Below are 22,226 nucleotides of genomic sequence, written 5' to 3'. Positions count from 1 at the left end.
TGTGGTCGCATAAACGAAGGTGGGTTTCTAGGAGAAACGCAATGTCTGTTTTCACACTCTTAAGATGTGAAAGTACTCTTGTTCTTTTAATAGGTCCGCCAAGTCCCCTGACATTCCAGCTTATGAACCTGATGGTTCGTAGCATGTCTCGCTGGCTTATGTCAGCCATAGAATCAGTGCCAAAATATCAGTCTTCCAAGTGCTCTGGTGAGATGGTGCCTTAGCCAAGTCAACTTATTAACAAGGTAGCAACGACACATACAATGCCATCATGAGAGTGTAAGGAAAAAAAGAACACTCCTCTAAGAAAGATAGACAAAAGAAAAGAAAAAGTCCCAAACACAACAAAAGCAGATGTCCTAGATGACACCTTCAGGTTCAAAAGATACTTACATATTTGTCCTAACCTCATCTTTAACACCGATGAGCATGTAGGTATGGGATGCCGTTTGTAAAGTGTCTCACGCTGAAAATAACATCAACATTTTGCCACATTTAGCTTCAAACAATGTTTAAAAAAGTGTTGTGAATTTTTTAACGTCACCTTTTACCACATTTACAGCAATATTTGTTAACTTAGAAATATATTAAATAGTTAAATCTAAACATTAAATGTGGCACCTAAATGTTAAATCTAAATATTAAATCTAAATCTAAATGTTAAATCTAAATGCGAAATCTAAATGTAAATATTAAATCTAAATCTAAATCTAAAAATCTAAATCTAAATGTTAAATCTAAATGCTAAATATAAATATAAATATAAATGTTAAATCTAAATGCTAAATCTAAATCTAAATGCCAAATCTAAATCTAAATGTTAAATGTTAAATCTAAATGTTCTGGGTGAAACTAAATATTTAGCTAATATGCAAATTCACACTACCGGTCACCGGAAGTACCAAAATAAAAGCTTGAGATGGTCAGACTGTGTTTATAGAATCAAATAACGAATTAAAACCAACTTATCGGGGGAAATGGACACTTGAACATACATTAGTGTGATAATAACTACCTAAAATAACAAGAAACATGTTTGGAGAAATTTTATTTGACGTGTACTTTGAGTTGTTAGTGTCCCTTCGGAGGGACTAACAACCTAAGCTAAGCTAACAACCGTTAGCTCTTAGCCCCATTAGCGGTGTCTGTAATGACTCATTAACTCTTAAACGGTCCGTGAAAAAAATATTTTTTTCCAGCGGATGTCTTAGTTACAACATGATTGAGCTAGCAAAGCAGTTTTGTGTTGTGATGTGTGGTATTTATCCAGTTTTGGGAAATCACGATGTCTAGAAAGCATCAGTGGCTGCAGCAGCAGCAAAGCTAACATCAGGACATCATCTGTTAAAAGCCTCCCATTGTCGGATGTGACATGAAACTACTCCAGTTAGCTCAATCATGTTGTAACTAAGACATCCACTGGAAAAAAATATTTTTTTTTATGGACCGTTTAGAGTTAATGAGTCATTACTGACACCGCTAACAGGGCTAACAGCTAACGGTTAGCCCCGCTAATCTACGATAACCATGTTATTAATTTCAGAACGTGATAGTAATGTTTGTTCAGTCATTGTGTTTATAGACTTTACAAACACCAGATTAGTCTAAATGGTGATATAGTGACGTGAAAAATGTGAGATATATCTGTAGCTAAACTCCGCTGGTTTTCTACCCAGAAGTATTTGTAAACAACAAGGTGATTCCCTCCGAAGGGACACCAACAACTCAAAGTACACATCAAATAAAATTTCTCCAAACACGTTTCTTGTTATTTTAGGTAGTTAAAGTATGTTCAAGTGTCCATTTCCCCCGATAAGTTGGTTTTAATTCGTTATTTGATTCTATAAACACAGTCTGACCATCTCGAGCTTTTATTTTGGTACTTAACATTTAGATTTAGATTTAACATTTAACATTTAGGTGCCACATTTAATATTTAGATTTAACTATTTAATATATTTCTAAGTTAACAAATATTGCTGTAAATGTGGTAAAAGGTGACGTTAAAAAATTCACAACACTTTTTTAAACATTGTTTGAAGCTAAATGCGGCAAAATGTTGATGTTATTTTCAGCTTGAGCCACTTTACAAATGGCACCCCATATGCAGGAACTACTACTTTGCACAACCGACTGACTAATAGGAATTTGCTTCCTTTTCAAATGTAAAAATGTGTACACCTCTGATGTTTACCATTTGACTGCGTAGAAACCTTAGAAACCCCAGTTTTCCATACTTAACAAAAAACAATTGTGTTCTTAATAGAGGAAACTTTTGGTCAAATGTTTGACAGCACAATCAAATCTGTCCATCACAAATTAGAGAGAAAAGAAAGAAAAAGAAAAAAAAGAAAAAAAATCAGATATTTTCTCTGTTCCAAAACTATTCTAATTTTTCACATTTTAAACCAATAAGTACAGACCAATGCTGATTCATAAAAAAATATTAAGTCTAACGTATAGCTTAGTTGTAAGTTTTGTAGGTAATCTTAGCAGGAAAAGAGGGGCTGAGTCTTCCAGCAATGCCTGTGTTCCTTTAATATCAGCAAGCTGTATGAACTTCACACAGACATCTCTTTAACAAAAATCAACTGCGTTCTCAACAAGGATGAATTACAGTGAAACGCCGTACAGGGCGGTCCGGTCTGCATATGACTTCAGTCCAGTTTTCAGAAAACACGATAAAAATTAGAAGAGATGTGCAAACAGAAATTGTACTTTTCACTTACTGCTGAGATCACGGTAGAAACACTCCGCAGAGTCAAATATGTGAGTCTGTCCGTGACCCGCAGCCATGCAGGGTAGATCAGACCAAAGCATATCCCATCCTTGTAGAGGAGAGACTTCACTTTATTGAATGATGCCCATTTCTTGGCGAGTGAGGCGCTAAAATCCTCAAAGATCCTTATGGGATGACCCTGGTATGAGATGCTCCGTGTTTTCTTCGCCCATAGCAGCACTTGCTCCCTCTGGGTGTACCTGTGAAAGCGAACAAGAAAGGGACAGGATCCCTGTGCCAGTTTCGGCCCCAGATTGCGGTGAGCTCGGTCCAGTTCAAAGCTAGTATCCAGTAAAGCATCTCCGGTCACCTCCTTAAACAGTGTAGTCATGAAGAGTCGGGCATTGTTCCCCTCCATTCCCTTTGGGATGCCAATCACGCGGAGATTCTGCTGTTTGGATCGTGAAACTAAGTCCTTGACAGCCAGCTGCAGTTTTTCGTTCATCTGGGTGGTGGTCTCCACCTTGGACTTAAGTGTGCTCACTTCACGCTCCAGAGTCGCAAGGTCATCTGAGGGGGAAGTGAGGGCCATTTCAATTGTGGAGATGCTAGCAGTGTGTGAGGCTACGGTATCGGTGATTTTTTGGAGAGATGGTGAGTTCACCTGTTACATCTTTGCGGAGTTTCTCGAGTTCACCGATGAGCATGTCCAGTGTTAGCGGTTGGGCTCCACCTGCTGCTGCACTGCTGGGGTCCGCCTTACTAGTATCTGCCTTGCTAGCATCTTTATCGTGTGGGCTTTAGTGTTGAGTCAGCTGAGGCTGTTTTTTGCTGCGGTTTCCGTGGGATTTACTCATTTCAGCTCCAAAAATGTTAGGCTGAGAAAAATAATTCCAAAAGTCTGGGTGTAGATGTTTTAAAGTTACAAATGGTCAGGGAGCAAACGCCACGTGTGTGATCACTCTGTCGGCATTACCAGGTCAAACCTTAATAAAACATCAAAAATAGCATATCAGAGATGAGAGAAACTTACTTGTCATTAAGCTGTTAGTATCCAAATTCAGAGATGATGCAACTTCCTGTAAATCATGTAAAATCTGGAATGTACTATTATTTTACAAAGGTTTTTCGGTTAGGGTAACAGGGTTGACATAAAAGACATAAAATTAGGAGACACCGATATATTGATAAATAGATAAATACTTATTATTATTATTATTATTATTATTATTTTTATTTTTTTTTACCAAAAATCACTGTAACAATAAGATCAGACCTAAAACAACATGTAAATGTGAACATTTTAACATTTTGCCTACATTTTACAATGTAAAAGTCCTGCTGGAGTATAGTCATAGGGAGGAACAGGCCAAAAACCTCACCCTCATCAGCATAAAAGTAATTTTAATTATTTAAAATGCTATTTAACTGACTTTAATTTAATGTCATATTGAGGACAAAAGGCATCTGTGAAAGATACATCCTTGGATGCGCTGGGACACATCATCAGTGATGTTTCTGAGATCCTCGGGTGTTTCGGGTCTTTAACATCATACACCCTCCCTCAGGTGACGCAGCCAGGGTTGATCAGACCCTGGCTTGATTTGATTTGATTTGATTTGATTTGAAAATCTTTGTTGTCCCCTAAGGGCAATTTGGTTTGCAACAGAAGTTAAAACACACAATCTTACAATATCACATTGCAGAGAATGCATGCATCCAGATACCCCAGACACAAAACAGATAAATACATGTAAATACACAGAGTCAGCACAATTCAAGGGTGCATCATTCCCATCAAGCTTGCCTACAGCTTGTTTAAAAAACGAATGGCTGTTGGGACAAAGGATTTAAGGTACCGATTTGATTTGGCCTTGCAAGTGAAAGTGTACCTTCTCTTAGACGGGAGAAGCTGAAACTCTGCATGAAGAGGATGGAGAGGGTTTGTCAGAATGGCCTTTGCCCTCTGCGTGGCTCTGGTTTTAAAAACAAAGTCAAGGTCATTCAGACTCATGCCGATAGTTTTTTGGCAGAGTTTGACAATATTCCTCAGTTTTTATTTGAGATGCTGAGGTTACCAAACCAACAGATCATAGCAAAGGTTAAAATGGACTCAATGAAAGAAGAGTAAAACATTTTAAGAAGCTTTGTGTCAACATTAAAACACCTCAGTTTCCTCAGATAAAATAACCTTTGATTTGCCTTTCTACAGATGGCATCTGAGTTGGTCTCAAAGGACAGTTTGTCATCCAGGATGGTGCCTAGATATTTGTACTGACTGACTATTTCTACAGCTTTACCATTAACAAAGGTTTGGGCTGTGACAGGTGGATTCTTACGAAAATCAAGAATCATGTCTTTTGTTTTTGAGACATTAAGATGCAGATAAGAATCATTACACCATCCAACAAAATAGTCAAAGACAGGACCATGTCCATCCTCATGATCCTGCAGAAGGCTTACAAGCATGGAATCATCTGCAAATTTTATGATGAACCTTGAGTCAAACATACTCTTACAGTCATTAGTGTAAAGCATGAACAATAAAGGTGACAGAACACACCCCTGAGGCGAGTCTGTGGAGCACAGCAGGGTTTCAGACAGAGTATCATTGACACGAGTTCTCTGCGGTCTTGCTGTCAGAAAATCAACTAGCCAACATATGGTTCCAAAATCAATGCTGGGTATTTTTGAAAGCCTGTGAGCAAGAACATAAGGCTGCATGCAGTTAAAGGCTGATGAAAAATCAGCAAAGCACAGGCGTGCATGTGTCTTCCTACCCTCAAGGTGCCTGACAACTAAATTCAACAGTGTTGCCACAGCATCCTCCACCCCTTTCCTGGGTTGATAGGCAAATTGGAGTGGATCAATCACTGCCTGTGTCATAGAAAGTAAACTCTTCTTCACTAAGCGCTCAAAACTCTTCATCACCACTGACATGAGGGCCACAGGACGATAGTCGTTTAATATCGTTGGTGAGGGGACCTTTGCCACTGGGACAATAATGGATTCTTTCCACAATGAGGGAACTTTGTTAAGTGACAAAGACTGCTGAAAGATAAATGCAAAGATTCCACTTAAGAATGGGGCACAACATTTAAGCAGACGGCTGCTAATGCCATCTGGCCCCTGACTTTTCCTTGCATTAGTCTTTTCAAAAGTGCTCCACACACTGATTTCATCAATCTGAATCTGACTGCTTACTGGGGCAGCCCTGAATATGGAAAGTTCATCAAAAAAGTCAACTGAATCAAATCTCAAATAAAATTGGTTTAATTCTTCTGCCAGGGTGGAGTCAGCTCTGTCAGCATTAGACACTCTTTTTTTCCTGTCCTGAATTCCCACCATAGATTTGATTCCTTTCCACGCAGAGCGAGAATTACCAGCCATAAGTTCATCTTGGACTTTGTCCTTTTACTGCATTTTAGCCAGCTTAATTTCCCTTTTCACTAATTTATGTGCTTCTTTTTGTTGAGTGATGTCTCCTTGATAATAAGCCACCTTTTTCTTATTGAGAGAATTCTTTAGGGATCTACTGACCCAAGGCTTATTATTGGGATACACTGTGATTGACTTTCTTGGAATAATCATTTCTTCACAGAAGGTAATGTAGCTCACCACTGTGTGGGTCAGTTTGTCTAAATCGGTACAAGAGTCTTTAAAAACATCCCAATTAGTACTCTGCAAACAACCATTCAATTCACGAACAGCACTCTCTGTCCACAGAGCGACTTCTTTGCGCTCAACTTTCCCCCTCTTGAGGGCCGGCTGGTAGACAGGAGCAAGCAGGACACAGTTATGGTCCGAAGAGCCAAGTGGAGCCAGTGCAAAAAAAGATTTAAAAGCCCCCTTTATAGTGCCATAGCACAGGTCCAGTGTTTTCCCATGTCGCGTTGGACATTTTACATACTGGTACAGATAGCCAAGATGCTTTTTCAGACTGCAAGTGTTAAAATCACCAAGAATAAAATGTGAGGCATCGGGGCAAATACCTTGCAATTGGTGCACAAGTTTAGCAATGGAGGACGCTGCTTCTGCCATATTAGCTCTGGGATGTATATAAACCACAGACAAAAATACTTGTGGAATTTCCCGTGGCAAATAAAATGGGCGCAGTGAGACAGATAAGAGTTCAATGTGGGGACTACATATAGATTCTCTTACTTTGACAGTCTTGTACCAGCGAGAATTAACATACAAGCACACGCCCCCTCCCAGTGATTTGCCGGTGATCTGTGCGTCACGATCAAGCCTGTACGGCTGACCCAAGCTGTCAATTTCAAAATCCTGATTCTGATCATAATCCTTAAGCCAGGTCTCAGTCAGAGCAATCACACAGGCATTCCTGTACTCCGGGATGTGCTTCACGTTCGCTTGGAGCTCGTCCACTTTACTCCTCAAAGACTGCACATTGCCGAAGACAACTGAGGGGAGTGGCAAGTGGCGGAGTCCGAGTCTCCGCAGGTGCTGACGGACACCTCCTCTCCACCCTCACTTCCTCGTTTGTACCGCTGTCTGCTGCTGACAGCCTCCGGCTTTGTGGAGCGTTGTATGCCTCGCCCACGCCAATGTCAGCCGACCCGGACGACAAACTCCAACCCGGGACCCTCCGGATCTCTGGCAGAATGCCATCAAGTGAGATCACCGCCACTGAACTGTTGCAGCGGATAACAAAATCACGGCTGTACGTGAGCCTGTGCGGCCGGTTGCTCCGATGGAAGTTGAAAGCAGTCCCGATGGCAATCAGGTTTAGGAAAAAGGCGCCCATAAAATCCAAGATGACTCGAGTATTAAAAATAAATAAATAACAGGTACACGGTTAAAACCAGCGCCATGCGCCATGCGCTGGTCATGTGTCCCAGCAGCATTGGTCCACTGATCTTTCATCCTGATCCAAAGCCGTCTGGAGGCTTGCTCTGCTGCTTCCATGGTGGACTTGATGGCTTTCCTTTTTGCGGCACCAACAATGCCAAGTAGCGTGTAGACCCTGCACAGTGAATGGCCCATGAAGCCTCTGCACCCCACTTCAATGGGCTCACAGCGCGCCCTCCAGGCACTTCTCTGACACTGCTCCACCAGCTCCTGGTATTTGGACCGCTTCCACTTGTATGCTTCCTCCATGCGATCCTCCCAGGGAACTGTCAGTTCAGTGAGAAGCACCTGCCGCGAAGACACTGATGAGAGACAAAATCTGGCCTCAGGCACCTTGTTGTGATGTAGTCTGGGAACTTGAGTTGTCTCCCCAAGTTGACCTGCAGCTCCAGGTCCAGCGCTGTGGTGAGAAGGCTGGTTATGGACTTGGATTGTGTTGGTGGCTGCTCCCCAGCCCTGATTAAGGTGATGGTGTTCTTGGCATGTTGTTGCTTATTGTTGTTCTTGGCCACAGACCAGGTCACCTTCCTTTCCATAGGCATAGAAATGTAATGTTATACTATTAAGTTACATAATTGTTATATTTGTTTGTTTGTTATATATTGTTATAGTAATTTTATGACTGGTTATTTCTTGGGGACACAAAAGGCACCAATTCCATGGAATGACCCCCTCACTGATTCAATAGAAGATGCAATTTGTCCCATATTTTTGTGTACACCCTACTCTAGTGCATAAACTATATTTTCACATGCTTGGAATGACATGAGAAATATTAAACTAAAAAAGTTTCACGAGACATAGCAGATAAATATCAAATCAGAATTTGCTTCTTGCATCTTTCACTCAGCGTCATTGTTGCCATGGTTATGTAGACACCAGTGGCGGCTGCTGGTCTTTCAAGGAGGGGAAGCTCATTTTCGGCCTACATCATAAAATGTGTCCGTTTATTTATACGTAAATTCTACCCTCTGGGGCTGCTGTGCGAGGCTAGTGTGACCGCCTGTGAGTGCTTTGGGACGGTGGAGGGGCTCACAGCAGCACCCACTGCTCGCTGGGGACAGTAACTGCAGAGCGACAGAAGTCTCCAAACACGAGTACAGTCTCCAATAACACCAGAAAAAGATGCTAGATTTGTCGCTAGTCATTTTTAACAAAGAAAAAGTCACTAAGAGGATTGGAAAAGTCTCCAGATCAACTCGGAACAACGGAATGGAACTTGAAAAATGCTCCGGTGCTGGTTTATATTTCAAGATCACTGATTCGCTCATTTCGCTGTCAATCAAAAAGGGATTCAGCCTCAGACAGATCATCCAATCATCATGCAGAAGCCCAGCGTCCAGGCCAGACCCCCAGAGACGCTGAGCGTCCGATGGGCGGGACAAAACCGAGCATTTATCCATTGACTGTCTAGTTTCGCTGCAGTGGAACAACCCACTCTATGCTTCCCCATTGAAGTCTTTGGACGCTGACCTTCCACTGTTTAATGCACTGTGACGCTAGGGGAATGAATGAGAAGAAAGTTGCGTCAGTGACCTGTCATAAGTAGTTGATTCTGAACAAAAGTTGAACGCGTTCTAGCGCATATTTAGTCAATGAAATGTAAACACAACAGTACATATTTGACCACTTATTTTTTGACATTTTAGGGGAAGCTGAGCTTCCCTTGCAGTCTTAGAGCAATCGCCACAAGTGGCAACCTCTAGGGCTGACAACTGAGGGCAATGTGGAAGCGCCAAAAACTGCAATTCATTGACTGGCTGAGGGTTAATTATTGTTTTATTTTTTTTAAAGTGGAAGCCAGGATGGCGGTGCTATGAGGAGACCGATGTGAACTTCTCTGTTGGACAAATTTGAGGTTTTGTAATGTGACAACTTGAATGTTTGAACTTTGGACTGAAATAGTGACCAAGTAAGTGACATAGTATCTTTACAACAAGTACCAGGCACTGTTGTGAGTGGACAAATACAACATTTAGAAAAAAACAAGGTGGTAAAAGTTTGAGTCATGGCTAATTGTTAGCTAGAATGTCTACTGATACCACCCAGCGACCAGCCTACAGCAATGCTGTCATGAGTGACACAGAAACCTCTATGGAGCTGAACGTACCAGGCACGGAAAAATTAGGATAAGTAACCCAGAGGGCAAGGCAGATTTACTTTCTCCCCCACCTGCCGACTCTCTTCAAACCTGTCAACAAAAGGAAGAAGTGAGAGGGTAACAGCAATGGTGACAGTAGTAACAGCAGCACAGACATCTTGACAGCAATCCAGGAGCTCTCCAACAAACAGACAGATGAGACAACTTCTAAACACATTGAAAAACTGTCCTCTAAAGTGAACAACTTGGGTTGGATATAAACAGACATGAAAAAATTCTGAAACACATGGAGTCAGCGACTGAAGATTTGAAAAAAGAAAACCACATGTTAAGGGCACGTGGAGCTGATTGTAAACACTACAGCTGGAGATGGGCTTTGAAACTACATGGCCTGAAAGAGGAGGCCAACAAAGACGTCAGAAAAAAATTGTGATTGATATTGTTGGAAAAGCTGCTCCCAGTCTTCAGGAATATCTTGAGGAGGGGATGACATTGCCCATCGACTTGGCCCAAGAAGATGGGATGGATCCCCCAGGTCGATTTTTATGCTGTTTGCTCCCCGCCATCTCCACAATGATATGTGGAAAATGTCCTGAAGACAGCGATGCAAGAGAGAAATTCTGGCCCCCTTTGAAAAAAGCAAGAGAAGAAGGGAAAAAAAGCTTCCTTCCTTGGCCCCTTTGCTCTGATTGACGGAAAACAATTGACCACTTGGACATTTAATGACTTTTCACACACCATGGATGTTTAGGCTCACGCACTTGAGATGCTCACATTTTAACATCACGGTTGAGCAATATGGACCATTCTCTGGACCGGAGAATTAATTTAAGTGCACTTACTGTAAACAGCGTCTACATTCCATACTGTGAACTACAATTGGATGTTATCTAATGTCATTTTCATGATACAACATAATACATTTTCTGTTTTCATTTTCAGAAAACAAAAGAAATGAGTGATCTTACTAATATTACTGTTACCAATAGGCTATGAATATGTTAATTAAATCTTTTGGATGTTTTAACTGCAGATGCAGATGTTGTGTCTAAGTTGAATAATAACTTTAGTTGATATGCGTATGATTTTCACTAAATAACTAAATTTTAAAAAGGCATCAGTTACTGATATTTATTTGCTGTAAGAGTTATCCTTGTTGAGTCATTATGTGGTGCCACATACCTTATTTCTTGTCACTATTTGTTCATTATATTCTATTGGTCGTCTATTACTCTTTTTCTTTCAAAGGAGACTTAAAACACACACACACAAACACACAGACACACACACACCTTAAAGTTCTAGTCTTCTTTTTACTTGAGAGCTTGTAAGTTTTATTTACTGTTTTACAATTTTTTATTTTTCATTTTCAGAAATCTTTTTTTAATGGATTTTAAGTTAAATTCTCTATCAGTTATGTCATTAAATGGGGTATTCGTGATGCAGTGAAGAGGAAAGCCACCTTTTTATTTTGTAAAAGAAGTGAGGCTGACTTAATACTTCTTCAGGGAACATATTCTTGTGAGTCAGTTGTAAAATTTTGGAAGGGACAGTGGGGCAATGGAATTTAAAGGTGTTTTTTGGGGAGTTTTTTCTTATCCGCTGCGAGGGTCCAAAGGACAGAGGGATGTTGTATGCTGTAAAGCCCTGTGAGGCAAATTGTAATTTGTGATATTGGGCTTTATAAATAAAATTTAAAAAAAAATTTAATTTATTGTAGTCATGGTACTAACCACTCTGCTGGGGTCTCAATTTTCTTCATAAATTTAAAGGGGATATTTTAGAAGTAATTCAAATGACAGCAGGTGGATTACAATCACACTAAAGCAAGATAATTCACTTTTCATTGTGTGTAATATTTACAGTCACAATTCTCATGCCTCCACGAAGATACCTTTTTTGTGAGATAACTTCATAACTTAATGAGCTCTTATATACTGTATTTCTGTTACCCTCCTGCAGAGTACATCAGGTTACCTCTTGTGAGTATCTGGCAAAGTCCTTATCAGACCATGCAGCCTTGTTAGTTACAATCCCTGCATCCACACAAGGTGCCAGACGTAATAGATGGAGATTTACATCACATCTGCTTAATGATTCGGAAGTATGATTAATAGGGAAATCAGCTCATTTCTGGACATAAACCAAAATACAGCAAATCCTAACATTGTATGGGACGCCATGAAAGCTTGCCTCAGAGGACAAACAATAGCATACACCTCAGGTAAACGTAAAAAATATAAAGGAAAAAATCCAATCCCTGGAAAATAAGATAAAGGATTTAGAAAAACAGCATGTTCAGACGCAGGATAGTAATGTTCTCCAACAACTCAAATCTAAACAGCTGGAATATAATATGCTTAACACACACACAAGACAGAAAATGCAATAAAAAGAATGAAACATAAATACTACGAACAAGGAGACAAAGCGGTGAAACTTTTAGCTTGGCAGATTAAAAAGGAGGAGACGAACATGACAATATACACAAATAAAAAAGATGATACATTCACTAGTATTCCTAGTGAGATTAATGAGGCTTTCCTGAGCTATTATAAATCCCTATACACATCACAAGGATGTAATCATACAAACATTGAGCATTTCTTAGACAAGCTTGACCTCCCTGCACTATCAGACTGTAATAAAGAAACACTAGAGGACAGTATTACAAAAGAGGAGGTGACAAAAGCCTTGTCACTACTGGCATCTGGAAAATCGCCAGGTCATGACGGATTCCCCATGGAATTCTTCAAGGTATTTTGTCCCAAATTATTAGAACCCATGCTTGCCATGTTTAATTATGCCATAGAGACAGGTAACCTCCCAGAGTCGTTAGAACAGGCACTGATTATTGTATTGCCCAAGCCAGGCAAAGATCCCAAACTGTGCAGCTCATACAGGCCTATTTCAATTCTACCCAGTGACTTTAAAATCTTCTCTAAAATCTTTGCTCTGCGACTTGAAAAGGTTCTTCCAGATATCATAAACATGGAACAAACAGGATTTATTTAGAACAGATCATCAATTGACAATGTAAGAAGATTTTTTAATATAATCCATGGCTCCAGATCTGACCTAAACCCATGTGTCGCTGTGTCACTTGGCGCGGAAAAAGCTTTTGACCGCGTCGAGTGGCAATATTTGTTTGAGACCATGGAAAAATTCAGTATAGGTCCCAAATTTATTAACCTGGTCAAGCTGCTCTATAGACACCCTACAGCACAGATACAAACCAATAAGGACATTTCAAACAGATTTGTTTTATCACGCAGCACTAGACAGGTCTGTTGCCTTTCGCCTCTATTATTCGCTGTTGCTATCGAGCCGTTGGCAGCAGCTATAAGATCTAACCCGGCTATTCATGGTATACAAAGTGGTGACTGTGTCCACACTTTATCTCTTTATGCGGACGATATTTTAGCATACCTCTCGAAACCAGATGAATCTATCCCAGCTCTGGTAAACGCATTAAAACACACTGAATTTGGCACGATCTCAGGCTACAAGATTAATGTAAATAAAAGTGCAATTATGCCTCTTAACGCCGGTGCTAACGCTCGCCCTCCTGGTACTCTGTTTCAATGGTGCCCTAATCACATCACCTAAGTAGGACTTAAAATTTCAAATGAGGTGCAAAATACATTCTCTCTTAACTACACAACACCCTCTTTTGTCTGAAAAAGACAAAAGAGGATTGTAAAAGATGGAATGATTTGCCTTTGTCTTTAATCGGACAAATTAATTGCATAAAAATGAATATACTTCCAAAATACCTTTATCTCTTTCAGATGCGACAAACCCCAGTCCCTAAATCATTTTTCAAACAACTTAACACTAGTCTTACACAGTTTATCTGGAGAAATAAACCACCCAGGATAAAGCTGACAGTATTACAAAGCCCTCTAGAAAAAGGTGGATTGAAAGCCTCTAACTTTGAGTACTTCTACTGGGCAGCACACGTTAGAGCAATTTGGATGTGGCAAAGAGAGCAAGCACATCCACCTATGTGGAAACAAATTGAACAACATCATCTAAACAATTTGAAATTGGAGTCAGTACCATATATCAGCTCTTTAAATTCCCTTCTGACTACAACAACAAACCCAGTCATTATTCATACATTTAAGATCTGGCAACAACTTCGGAAAAAAACAGGCTGTATTCAAGCTATATATGACAAATGTCCTTTTCACATAAACCCTTCCTTGCCTAAAGCTCTTAGAGATGGTATCACAAAGTTGTGGTTCACAAAGGGTATCAAAACTTTTGGTGGTCTGTTCAAAGATGGGACACTTCAGACTTTTGAAGATCTCTCTTTACAGTATGGGCTACCCGGCACTCACTTTTTTAAATACCTCCAGGTTAGGCACTTTATCATCTCAGAACAGGGTGGTCACCTACAATCACTAGGAGAGCTGGCTCTAGATAAACTTGTGTGGGATAAACAGGGGGTGAGAGGGTTTATATCTTATACTCAGGACTCTTTCAACTCATGGGTTGGAAAGTGTTAGGAGTGAAACGCAAATGGGAAGAAGATCTTGAGTGTAATTTTGAAGAAGCAGACTGGGAAGACCTGTGTCTTGAGCCAGAACTTCTTTTTTAATACTAGACATAAAATTACACAATACAATCTTAGAATATATTATACTCCTGACAGGCTGCACAGAATTAAGCCTCGGTACTCCCAGTTCTGCCCCAGGTGTAAAACTGAAGTAGGGACATTGATGCACATGTTTTGGGCCTGTTCATGTCTAAACTCCTATTGGGCCTCAATACTCTCAGTGCTTAACGGCATTACAGGAGTGACCATCCCTGCAGAGCCAAGAGTAACCTTACTGGGTGACACGTCCACGATAAATATCAATAATAACAAAATTAAATTTATTAGGATTGCCCTTATTTGTTTATTTTGTTTATTTTATTTGGATCCCCATTAGCAGCTGCACAGCAGCCGCTAATCTTACAGCCAATAAGTGTGTAGCCATGCAATGGAAAGATGTACAACCACCTACACTGGCTAGATGGTCTAGGGAACTAGCGTTGTGTATTCCAAATGAAAAGATCAGGAGGGAGGGAAGGATGGGCTGATCTGGTACTTATGTTTATGTTGTTGTTTTTTTACACTGTGGCATTTTTCAGCTCATGCACTGTTATGTTTAAAAAATACAATAAATACAATGTTGAAAAAAACAAAAGACAATTTCCTAACCTAAACTCCTACCTTTCAAAACAGAAGAAAATAACATGGCAGTGCCAAATAAAAAGGGCTTCTCACTCCTACTAATACTGCTTTTGTGCTCTATTTACAGTGCTCCACAAAAATGACACAAGAAAAACCTACTAATAATACTGTAACAGACAAGGTGATGTGATGTTATGGGAATGGTTCTGTTACTGTTAAGAATGTGTTCAGCTACAGCAAAAAGTCTGTTTCAGTAGTTATTGAGATTCCGTAATGTCTGTGAACGTCTCACTCCCAGCAGAGTTTTAGAGGCTGTGAAGCCTATCAATTAATACTGGCACCTATGTGACCTATGTGAGATACCAACTTGTAATTGGCAGAGGCTTGAGAAGAGGGTTGCTGTTATTCCTGTTTTGTGCGTGTGTGTGTGGAAGCAAGGAGCAGGAGTTGTTAGTTAGCTGCTAATGAGAGAAGACACTTTTTTATGCAGACAGGCTTGTTATTTTGGCGTTGGTTACGGCCCACAGTAACCTGTGTAAGGTTAAGAAATAAAGAACCAGCAAACGAGTTCATGCCTTGTAGCGTCATTGTTAAGGGTTGCTACGTCGCTATTATGCTGCATTCCCGAGCATTGGGAGGTAGGATGTATCCCACCTGGAGTTAACTAGATCCCACCTCAAAGCATTCCAGACGATTGATGTTCAACGTAAACAACAAACATGGAGGACCGCAAACCCAATTACCTAGCGATAACCAGGTTCAAGTAGATATCGCTATGTAAAGTAATTGGCATTTACATTTCACCACATATCATCATGGAAAGACACTATAGCAACATATTTTCACACGAACAGCGTGCAGAACGAGTTGTGTTAACATTACAGTGTGTAATATAACCACATACATGCAGAGAATTATAGTTTCTTGTAGGGCTGGCCGATATGACCAAAATATCATATCACGATATAGGTCATTTCATATCCTGATAACGATACATATCACGATATAGCACATTTTAATCTGATGAATAAATAGTTGCCATGAAGGAGTACAAAAACGTTACTAGGACGAGGGGAGGACATTTCTCCTCATTTGATAACACGATGATGAGTCAGGCAACTGACTCATTATAAAGAAGACGACAGAAAAAGAGAGAGAGAGAGAGAGAGAGAGAGAGAGAAAGAGAGAGAGAGAGAGAGCAGCTGTGGTGGAGTAAGTGAAGAGAGGGAGCGCTGGTAGCGAGAAAGCTGATGAATCTGATCAATAAAACATTATTTTGTGATTGTTTCACAGTGGTTATGTTCTAAAGCACAAACATACCCACACCCCCACACACCTCCGTTCAACACTGAGGCTGTACTCCGCACCACCTGATTTGGTCTGAATATTGTCGCCGTCTCGCTGCGTCGCTGCGTTTCTGCTCTCTGCGGGGCTGAGTGTGTGCAGCGCAGCAGAGACAGACAGCGGAGTTACATAAACTCGTTATGTTACTGTAAGTGCTGTAAAAGCTTTGCGAATTAAAAAGCCAAGAAGAGTAATTTATCAATGAGATCAGTGCAAAAGGTGGACAGCATCCAAATGACGAAAAATATTGCCGTAAAAATTGTAATTTGCGTCACAATGACATAAACAATAGAGCAAAATATGAAACGACAGACATTTTTCTCTCGTCACAGGATATGTATCGTCATATCGCACAGCCCTAGTTTCTTGTCAATTCGTTGATGTTTTAAGGCCCATTTATGCTCAACGTTAAATACGGATCCTGATACGGATGTAACCTTCTGTCCGTGGTCCGTGTTCATTTCGTCCGTATTTCTGCACGTTTCCATAAAGCTTACGGATACGGGCCAAACGGAGCAGGAAACCGTGGGGGCAGTGCTGCTGTCACTACCCGATACGTAGCTCTAGTGAGACACGAAGAAGAAATAACAATGGCGGAACTTTTTTGCCTGAAACGCTGAAAATAAAATAAAAGAGGGAGAAAGGTTTTTCCTACTTTATCTTATGTTGTTATATTTCTCCCTCTCCCCTCGCTGGAAGCCTTGGACCTCCTGCCGCCCGCCTCCGCCTTGATTAAACACTGAAAATAAAATAAAAGAGGGAGACAGGTTTTTCCTATTTCATCTTATGTTGTTATATTTCTCCCTCTCCCCTCTCTGGGAGCGTCCGGCCTCCCGCCACGCGCTACCGTCTCAAACACGGAAGCCTCCCTCTCCGCGGAGCCCGCCCGCCCTCCCGGCCCCGCATATACCCCCGAGGCTCGGGTCTCCCTCTCCGCGGAGCCTGTCCGCCCTCCCGGCTCCGCTCCACTCCCAGGGCCGACCCTCGTGCCCTCCGACTGGGGTCCCTCTGTTTTTGTCTTTTATGCAAGAGGTACATTATCAATATCACCTCCACAGTCGCCATGTTTGTTTTTGAGTTTGTTGTTGTTATAAACATTTGACTCTGGGCTGCCCCCAGTGGATATATTGGTTAACATCCATGCCAACATAAAGGACGCATGGAAGTATGTAGGCAGTGACGGTAACATACGTACGTACCGGACGTATACATTTTCGTACGTAAAGGGAGCATAAATGGGCCTTTACCTCTCATGATTTGCATCTCTGTGTGCACCGCCATTGTTGTGTTAAAGTCACGTTGATTTGCAGTGAGGTCGGGGTAGCTCCACTAGGACCTCCAGCCTCGACGGGCGTTTCAATGCATTTTTCCTAGTTGGAGGTCTGAAACTTCCTACCTCCCAGCAGTTAGGAACGCACCATTAAACATTATGCTGCTAAAAACTCCACTCACCTACCCAACATCAATCAAATATCTTCGTTACTTAACAGAGTTATCAAAATACACACACTTATTTACCTGAATCGGGATTTCTTTTTTGCCTGCAGTTACTTACGAACAAACAAAGTCTAAGTACTGGCTTTGTTTGTGGTGGAAAGGGTGAAAGGAGGGAAGAGCTTCTCTTTGTTGGTGGTTTAAAAACCCTCTGTCTTGCAGTGAGCCAATCCGGCAATAGCAATCTTCTTCAGACGGCCCAATCAGCACTCACCACCTGCTTTGCAACAACCAGTCACGCTTCAATACATGCACACCCTCTGACAGGAGGAGAGAGCACATCTTAAAGGTCACTGCAGATCAACACAAGGACAATACCAAAAAATAATGACCTGGGTCATAACAAATATTACAAAAAAATATGAAATCCCTAATTTGAAACAAACTGCTTTTTTTTCTTCTAATTTCCATTCTTACTTTATCTATTATTTGTGTTCATCTGTCATTGCAAATTGTTTCAGCTCTCATGTATTGTTGTGTTTGTTTTATATCTTACGGGTTTTTTGTACATTATATTGTTGAATAAAGTTTTTAATTTAAAAAATTATCTTTTTTTTTTAAAATAATGATCCCATTTAAATGTTGTTAAGGCTTAAGGTTCTGCATAATTAAGGGTGTAGTCATTTTGACTGACAGCCTGTCTGCTCTGCCCAGGACCACCATTAGCGCGTTCACTGACTGCTTGATTAAGTTATATTAGGGTCCTATTATGCCTTGGTGTTAAACTTACGGAGCGTATGGAGTTATAAAGCCTCATGTGCGCTTGATTCTTTTGTGGAGCTTTGTTTACATCCCACAGTAAGACATACATTGATGCAGAAACACCTTCAGCCAGTTTGCATATTGATATTTGTGGCTGCTCCACCACTCATTAGACCTGTCAGTTACAAATATGGCAGAGAAGAAGTGCAATTTTACAGACTGTCTCACACCGACTTGGTTCTCTAACAGAGCAGCTGTCATTATGTGCGACAATTACACACGGCTGTGGCTATTAATAGCGCCCGTGCCAATAATTCATCACATGTAGGCCTACCTGCAAACCATCATCGCGATTGTCATTACGATTACGATACGATAAATTTATAGCTCTTATATTAAAACAGACCTTACAAATTGCTGCCCAATTTAGGATGAAATCAAGATTAAGAACATGGAAATAATGGCTCAAGCGTAAGCTAATTTAAAAGAATGATAATAAATTCCATCAGGTATAGGCCAAATAATTAAGTAGGCTAAGCCTAATTAAGCCTACAAGAAATATTTTAAACAACACAGTGAAGACTGTGAAATGTAACATTATTTACTAATATTGGCAAACCTACAAATAAGGCCTAACTCTAAATCTCATTGTATATTTCATGTCCACCCTATCCCATTATTTTCACCCAGTCTATCCTAAGTATTTTGCATCACAGTGGTCCAAGGAGTTATTAGAAACTACTTTTTAGACTCTTGAGTTGTGCTATCTTACTGTCAGTGTCCTATAGTAAATATGAATTTAAGTATATCTCTGATGTAACCAGTTAGAACTGGAAGTGGCGATGAGGTCTGAAAATATAGGCTATTAAAAGTTTCTTGAAAAAGTTCTCAAAAGGTTTAACTCAAGAATTCCTCCACATAGCCTCCCTGTCTTGCTTCTTCCAAATTTACCAAATAGTTTATTTTTGCCCATGACTGTGATCTGATCTTTTAATCCTTAATAAAAACAGATGCAACTGTTAACTATAATTGACTCTTTTTTTCCATTACATTCATGTTGACAGTAGTGCTGACTTTAAACATGATAAATAAATAAAAAGCACAAATTGGTGCATAAAAATAGCCTGAATGCAGAAAATGAAGTGTCTAACACTCAAAATCTCATGGGGAGGACCCGCTGACCCCCTCTTGATTTTTGTCCCCCAGGGATGGAGCCACTACGAAGGTGTTCTTTATTTCTACACACTGATGGTGGCAACCCAAGTAGACAAGGGAAGCATTTTCGCATGACATCACATACTAATCCTTCAGTTTACTCTGCTTGCTGCATTTGCCATTGGCTGTTCTTGACAAGACCCGCCGTACTCTGCCTCTGATTGGCTACATTGCACTCCTTGACGCGTTTCTCACTTGTTTTGCCCTTTACGATAAACAGTTCAACTGAAAAAAATTTTGCCTACCTATTTAATGGCTGGCAGTTTTTCTTGTCACTGAGATAACTCTGATTTTACATTAAGTAAAAAAAAGAAAAATAATAAAAGTAGCTTTGCAAGTAGCAAGCTACTTTTGCCATTTCTCGTAGCTCAGCTGGCTACATTTCTCTGGGGATAGCTTCAATATAGGCTAGTGAAACTTCATTTTGATGTGGAGTAAATGGCAGCTTAGCTCACAACATTGTCCAAGTAGCTTGCCCAACACTGATGTCAACACAGTGCTCGCTGTGGAGTAAACTACTGTGTGTGTTGTTACAGAGGGAGTAGAGATAGAGAGATTATGTAGGGGAGTGATGTCAGACAGGAAACCATAGAGATTTGAGATTTGTCTCAATATTATTTGTGTAAACAGATCGACAATCTGTGTCATCTGTAAATATAATACACCCTCCACAAAAACAAAAATTGTTTTTTAGGCAAAACTACTTTTCTAATAAAAATGGAAAAATGGGTCTGCAAATACACACATTCCGCAAATGTAAAAAATATCAGTGAATCTATTTCATTATTTTACAAATAAATAAATAACCATTCGTGAATACCTTCCTAACATTTATAGCTCTTGAACAGGTATTTGTGAATACAGTTTTTATTTGTGAATCTCAATGATACACTTGCAGAGTTGCATTTTATGCCCACTGAATCTTTTTATTTTTTAATTTTTGGAATTTGCTTGTGTGTTTGCAGATTTGTTTCATATTTGTAAAACAGTTTTTTTTGAGTTTACATATATTTTTAAAATTTATGGAAGGTGTTTCGTATTTACAGATTACACATTACCGCATGGATTGTATGTCTTCTCACACCAATAATACTGAGACAAATCTATCTTCATAGGAAACCATCACATGGAGCAGTCCTACAGGGGGACGGCAGAAACATACCCACTGCTGCTTAAACCTGACAGTTACAGTTATATTGATACAGAGTAATGAGGTGTTTGCAGTAATAATGCTGGCACTTAGACTTTGTGTGTGTGTGTACTAGCTGTTCCCACAGATTGAGGAAGCCATGGTGCTGCCACTCAGGGAGTCAAGAGACCGATACGAAGAGCTCAAACAGATTGATGATGCCATGAATGAGGTGAGAGGATTTATAGGATTAATTTGCTTTGCCCTCTGTGCAGACTGTGACTCAAAACAAGTAATGTTCTCTTCAGGTGCAGAAAAAGAAAAGTGAGAACTTGACCATGGGAGGGAAGAAGAAATAAGACATTTCTGAAGAGGTAGGAAAGAAGAGAACCTGAAGTGCACGGCCAGGCCTCTAACTGGGACAAACACAGATTGTTTTTATAATTCTAATCTGTGTATTTCAGCATCAGCGAGTGTAGAGCACCGGTGTGAAGCAGTGTGACATAAAGTAAATGGAGTTGTCAGACACACTGGTCCATTATGGGCTGAAGGCTTTCCATCACTGTGTCCTCTCCTCCCTTGTTGTTGTTGAGGAGCAGAGGAGCAACAGGATGTATGATGAGGGAAAATCATGGGAATTTCCATTCAGTCACAGAAATGTGATGGATGTGAGATGCGTTACAAACTACTGATGGACTCAAGGACCAGATGGACTATCCAAAGCCTTTTTTAGGGAAATGTCAACATTTGTACTGCACAGCCTACTTCAGTGAACAATATTTAGATACATATCTTCTATCATATGTTTTTTATTTTAGATGTGTTGTTTTTTTTATAGATTGTACAAATTTTTAGTGACCTTTGCTCATTCCTACAAAATAAATAAATAAAAGGATTACTTTAATTACAGACATCTGTCTGGACCGTTTGTGTCTCTGCTTATTATTGTTGAACTAAATACTTATTTCATTTCTTATCTGCAACACAGCCTTTTGACAATGGTTTAAGGAATCCAAACCTTTTCTATATTCCATAATACATACACTGTATGAACATGTAATGTTTATGTATCATATTCTGCATATTTATGGCCCATTTACAAGGCTGGATAACTGAACCAACAAAGTCTGCAACTGCTAAAAAACCCTTCTCATTCACACAGTCTGTGGTCATTTGATTACATTCAGGAATATACTCCCGTAAGCACAGTACTCACTGAAATGAAAAGGGCATCACTAATCACTATTTTATGTTGATAATGTATTAAGGACTGTGTGTAGAGTCAAAGGGATTGCTCTTTGTGATGACCTCATAGAGATTTTCTCCCCAGCTCTGTAGAGCATTTTAGCAACTTTCAGCTCATTGTTTTGGTTTTATGACCTGAAGCTTTAATGATTTGTATGTTTCAGCCTCAGCACTCTCACTAACCTTGTTTCCAGCAGCAGCAGGCAGCTGTGTTCACTGA

The 22,226-nt window shown here is 40.2% G+C and overlaps 1 protein-coding gene across 2 annotated transcripts in view; it reads left to right on the top strand.

The window, feature by feature from the left end:
• Window positions 1-21,672, top strand: part of pde9aa (phosphodiesterase 9aa) — a 118,784-nt gene extending 97,112 nt beyond the window's left edge. For both annotated transcript variants that reach the window (XM_033616978.2, XM_033618093.2), the window contains 2 exons: window positions 20,898-20,993; window positions 21,070-21,672. In XM_033616978.2, coding sequence (XP_033472869.2) covers window positions 20,898-20,993; window positions 21,070-21,120 — 147 coding nt within the window. In that variant the 3' untranslated portion in view covers window positions 21,121-21,672. The remainder of the gene's footprint in view (window positions 1-20,897; window positions 20,994-21,069) is intronic.
• Window positions 21,673-22,226: the final 554 nt, after the last annotated feature.

Source organism: Epinephelus lanceolatus, chromosome 14 (assembly GCF_041903045.1).
Source record: "Epinephelus lanceolatus isolate andai-2023 chromosome 14, ASM4190304v1, whole genome shotgun sequence".
Lineage (NCBI taxonomy): Eukaryota > Metazoa > Chordata > Actinopteri > Perciformes > Serranidae > Epinephelus > Epinephelus lanceolatus.
Note: the sequence above shows the minus strand (reverse complement) of the source record. Positions and strands in the feature narration are given on the sequence as shown.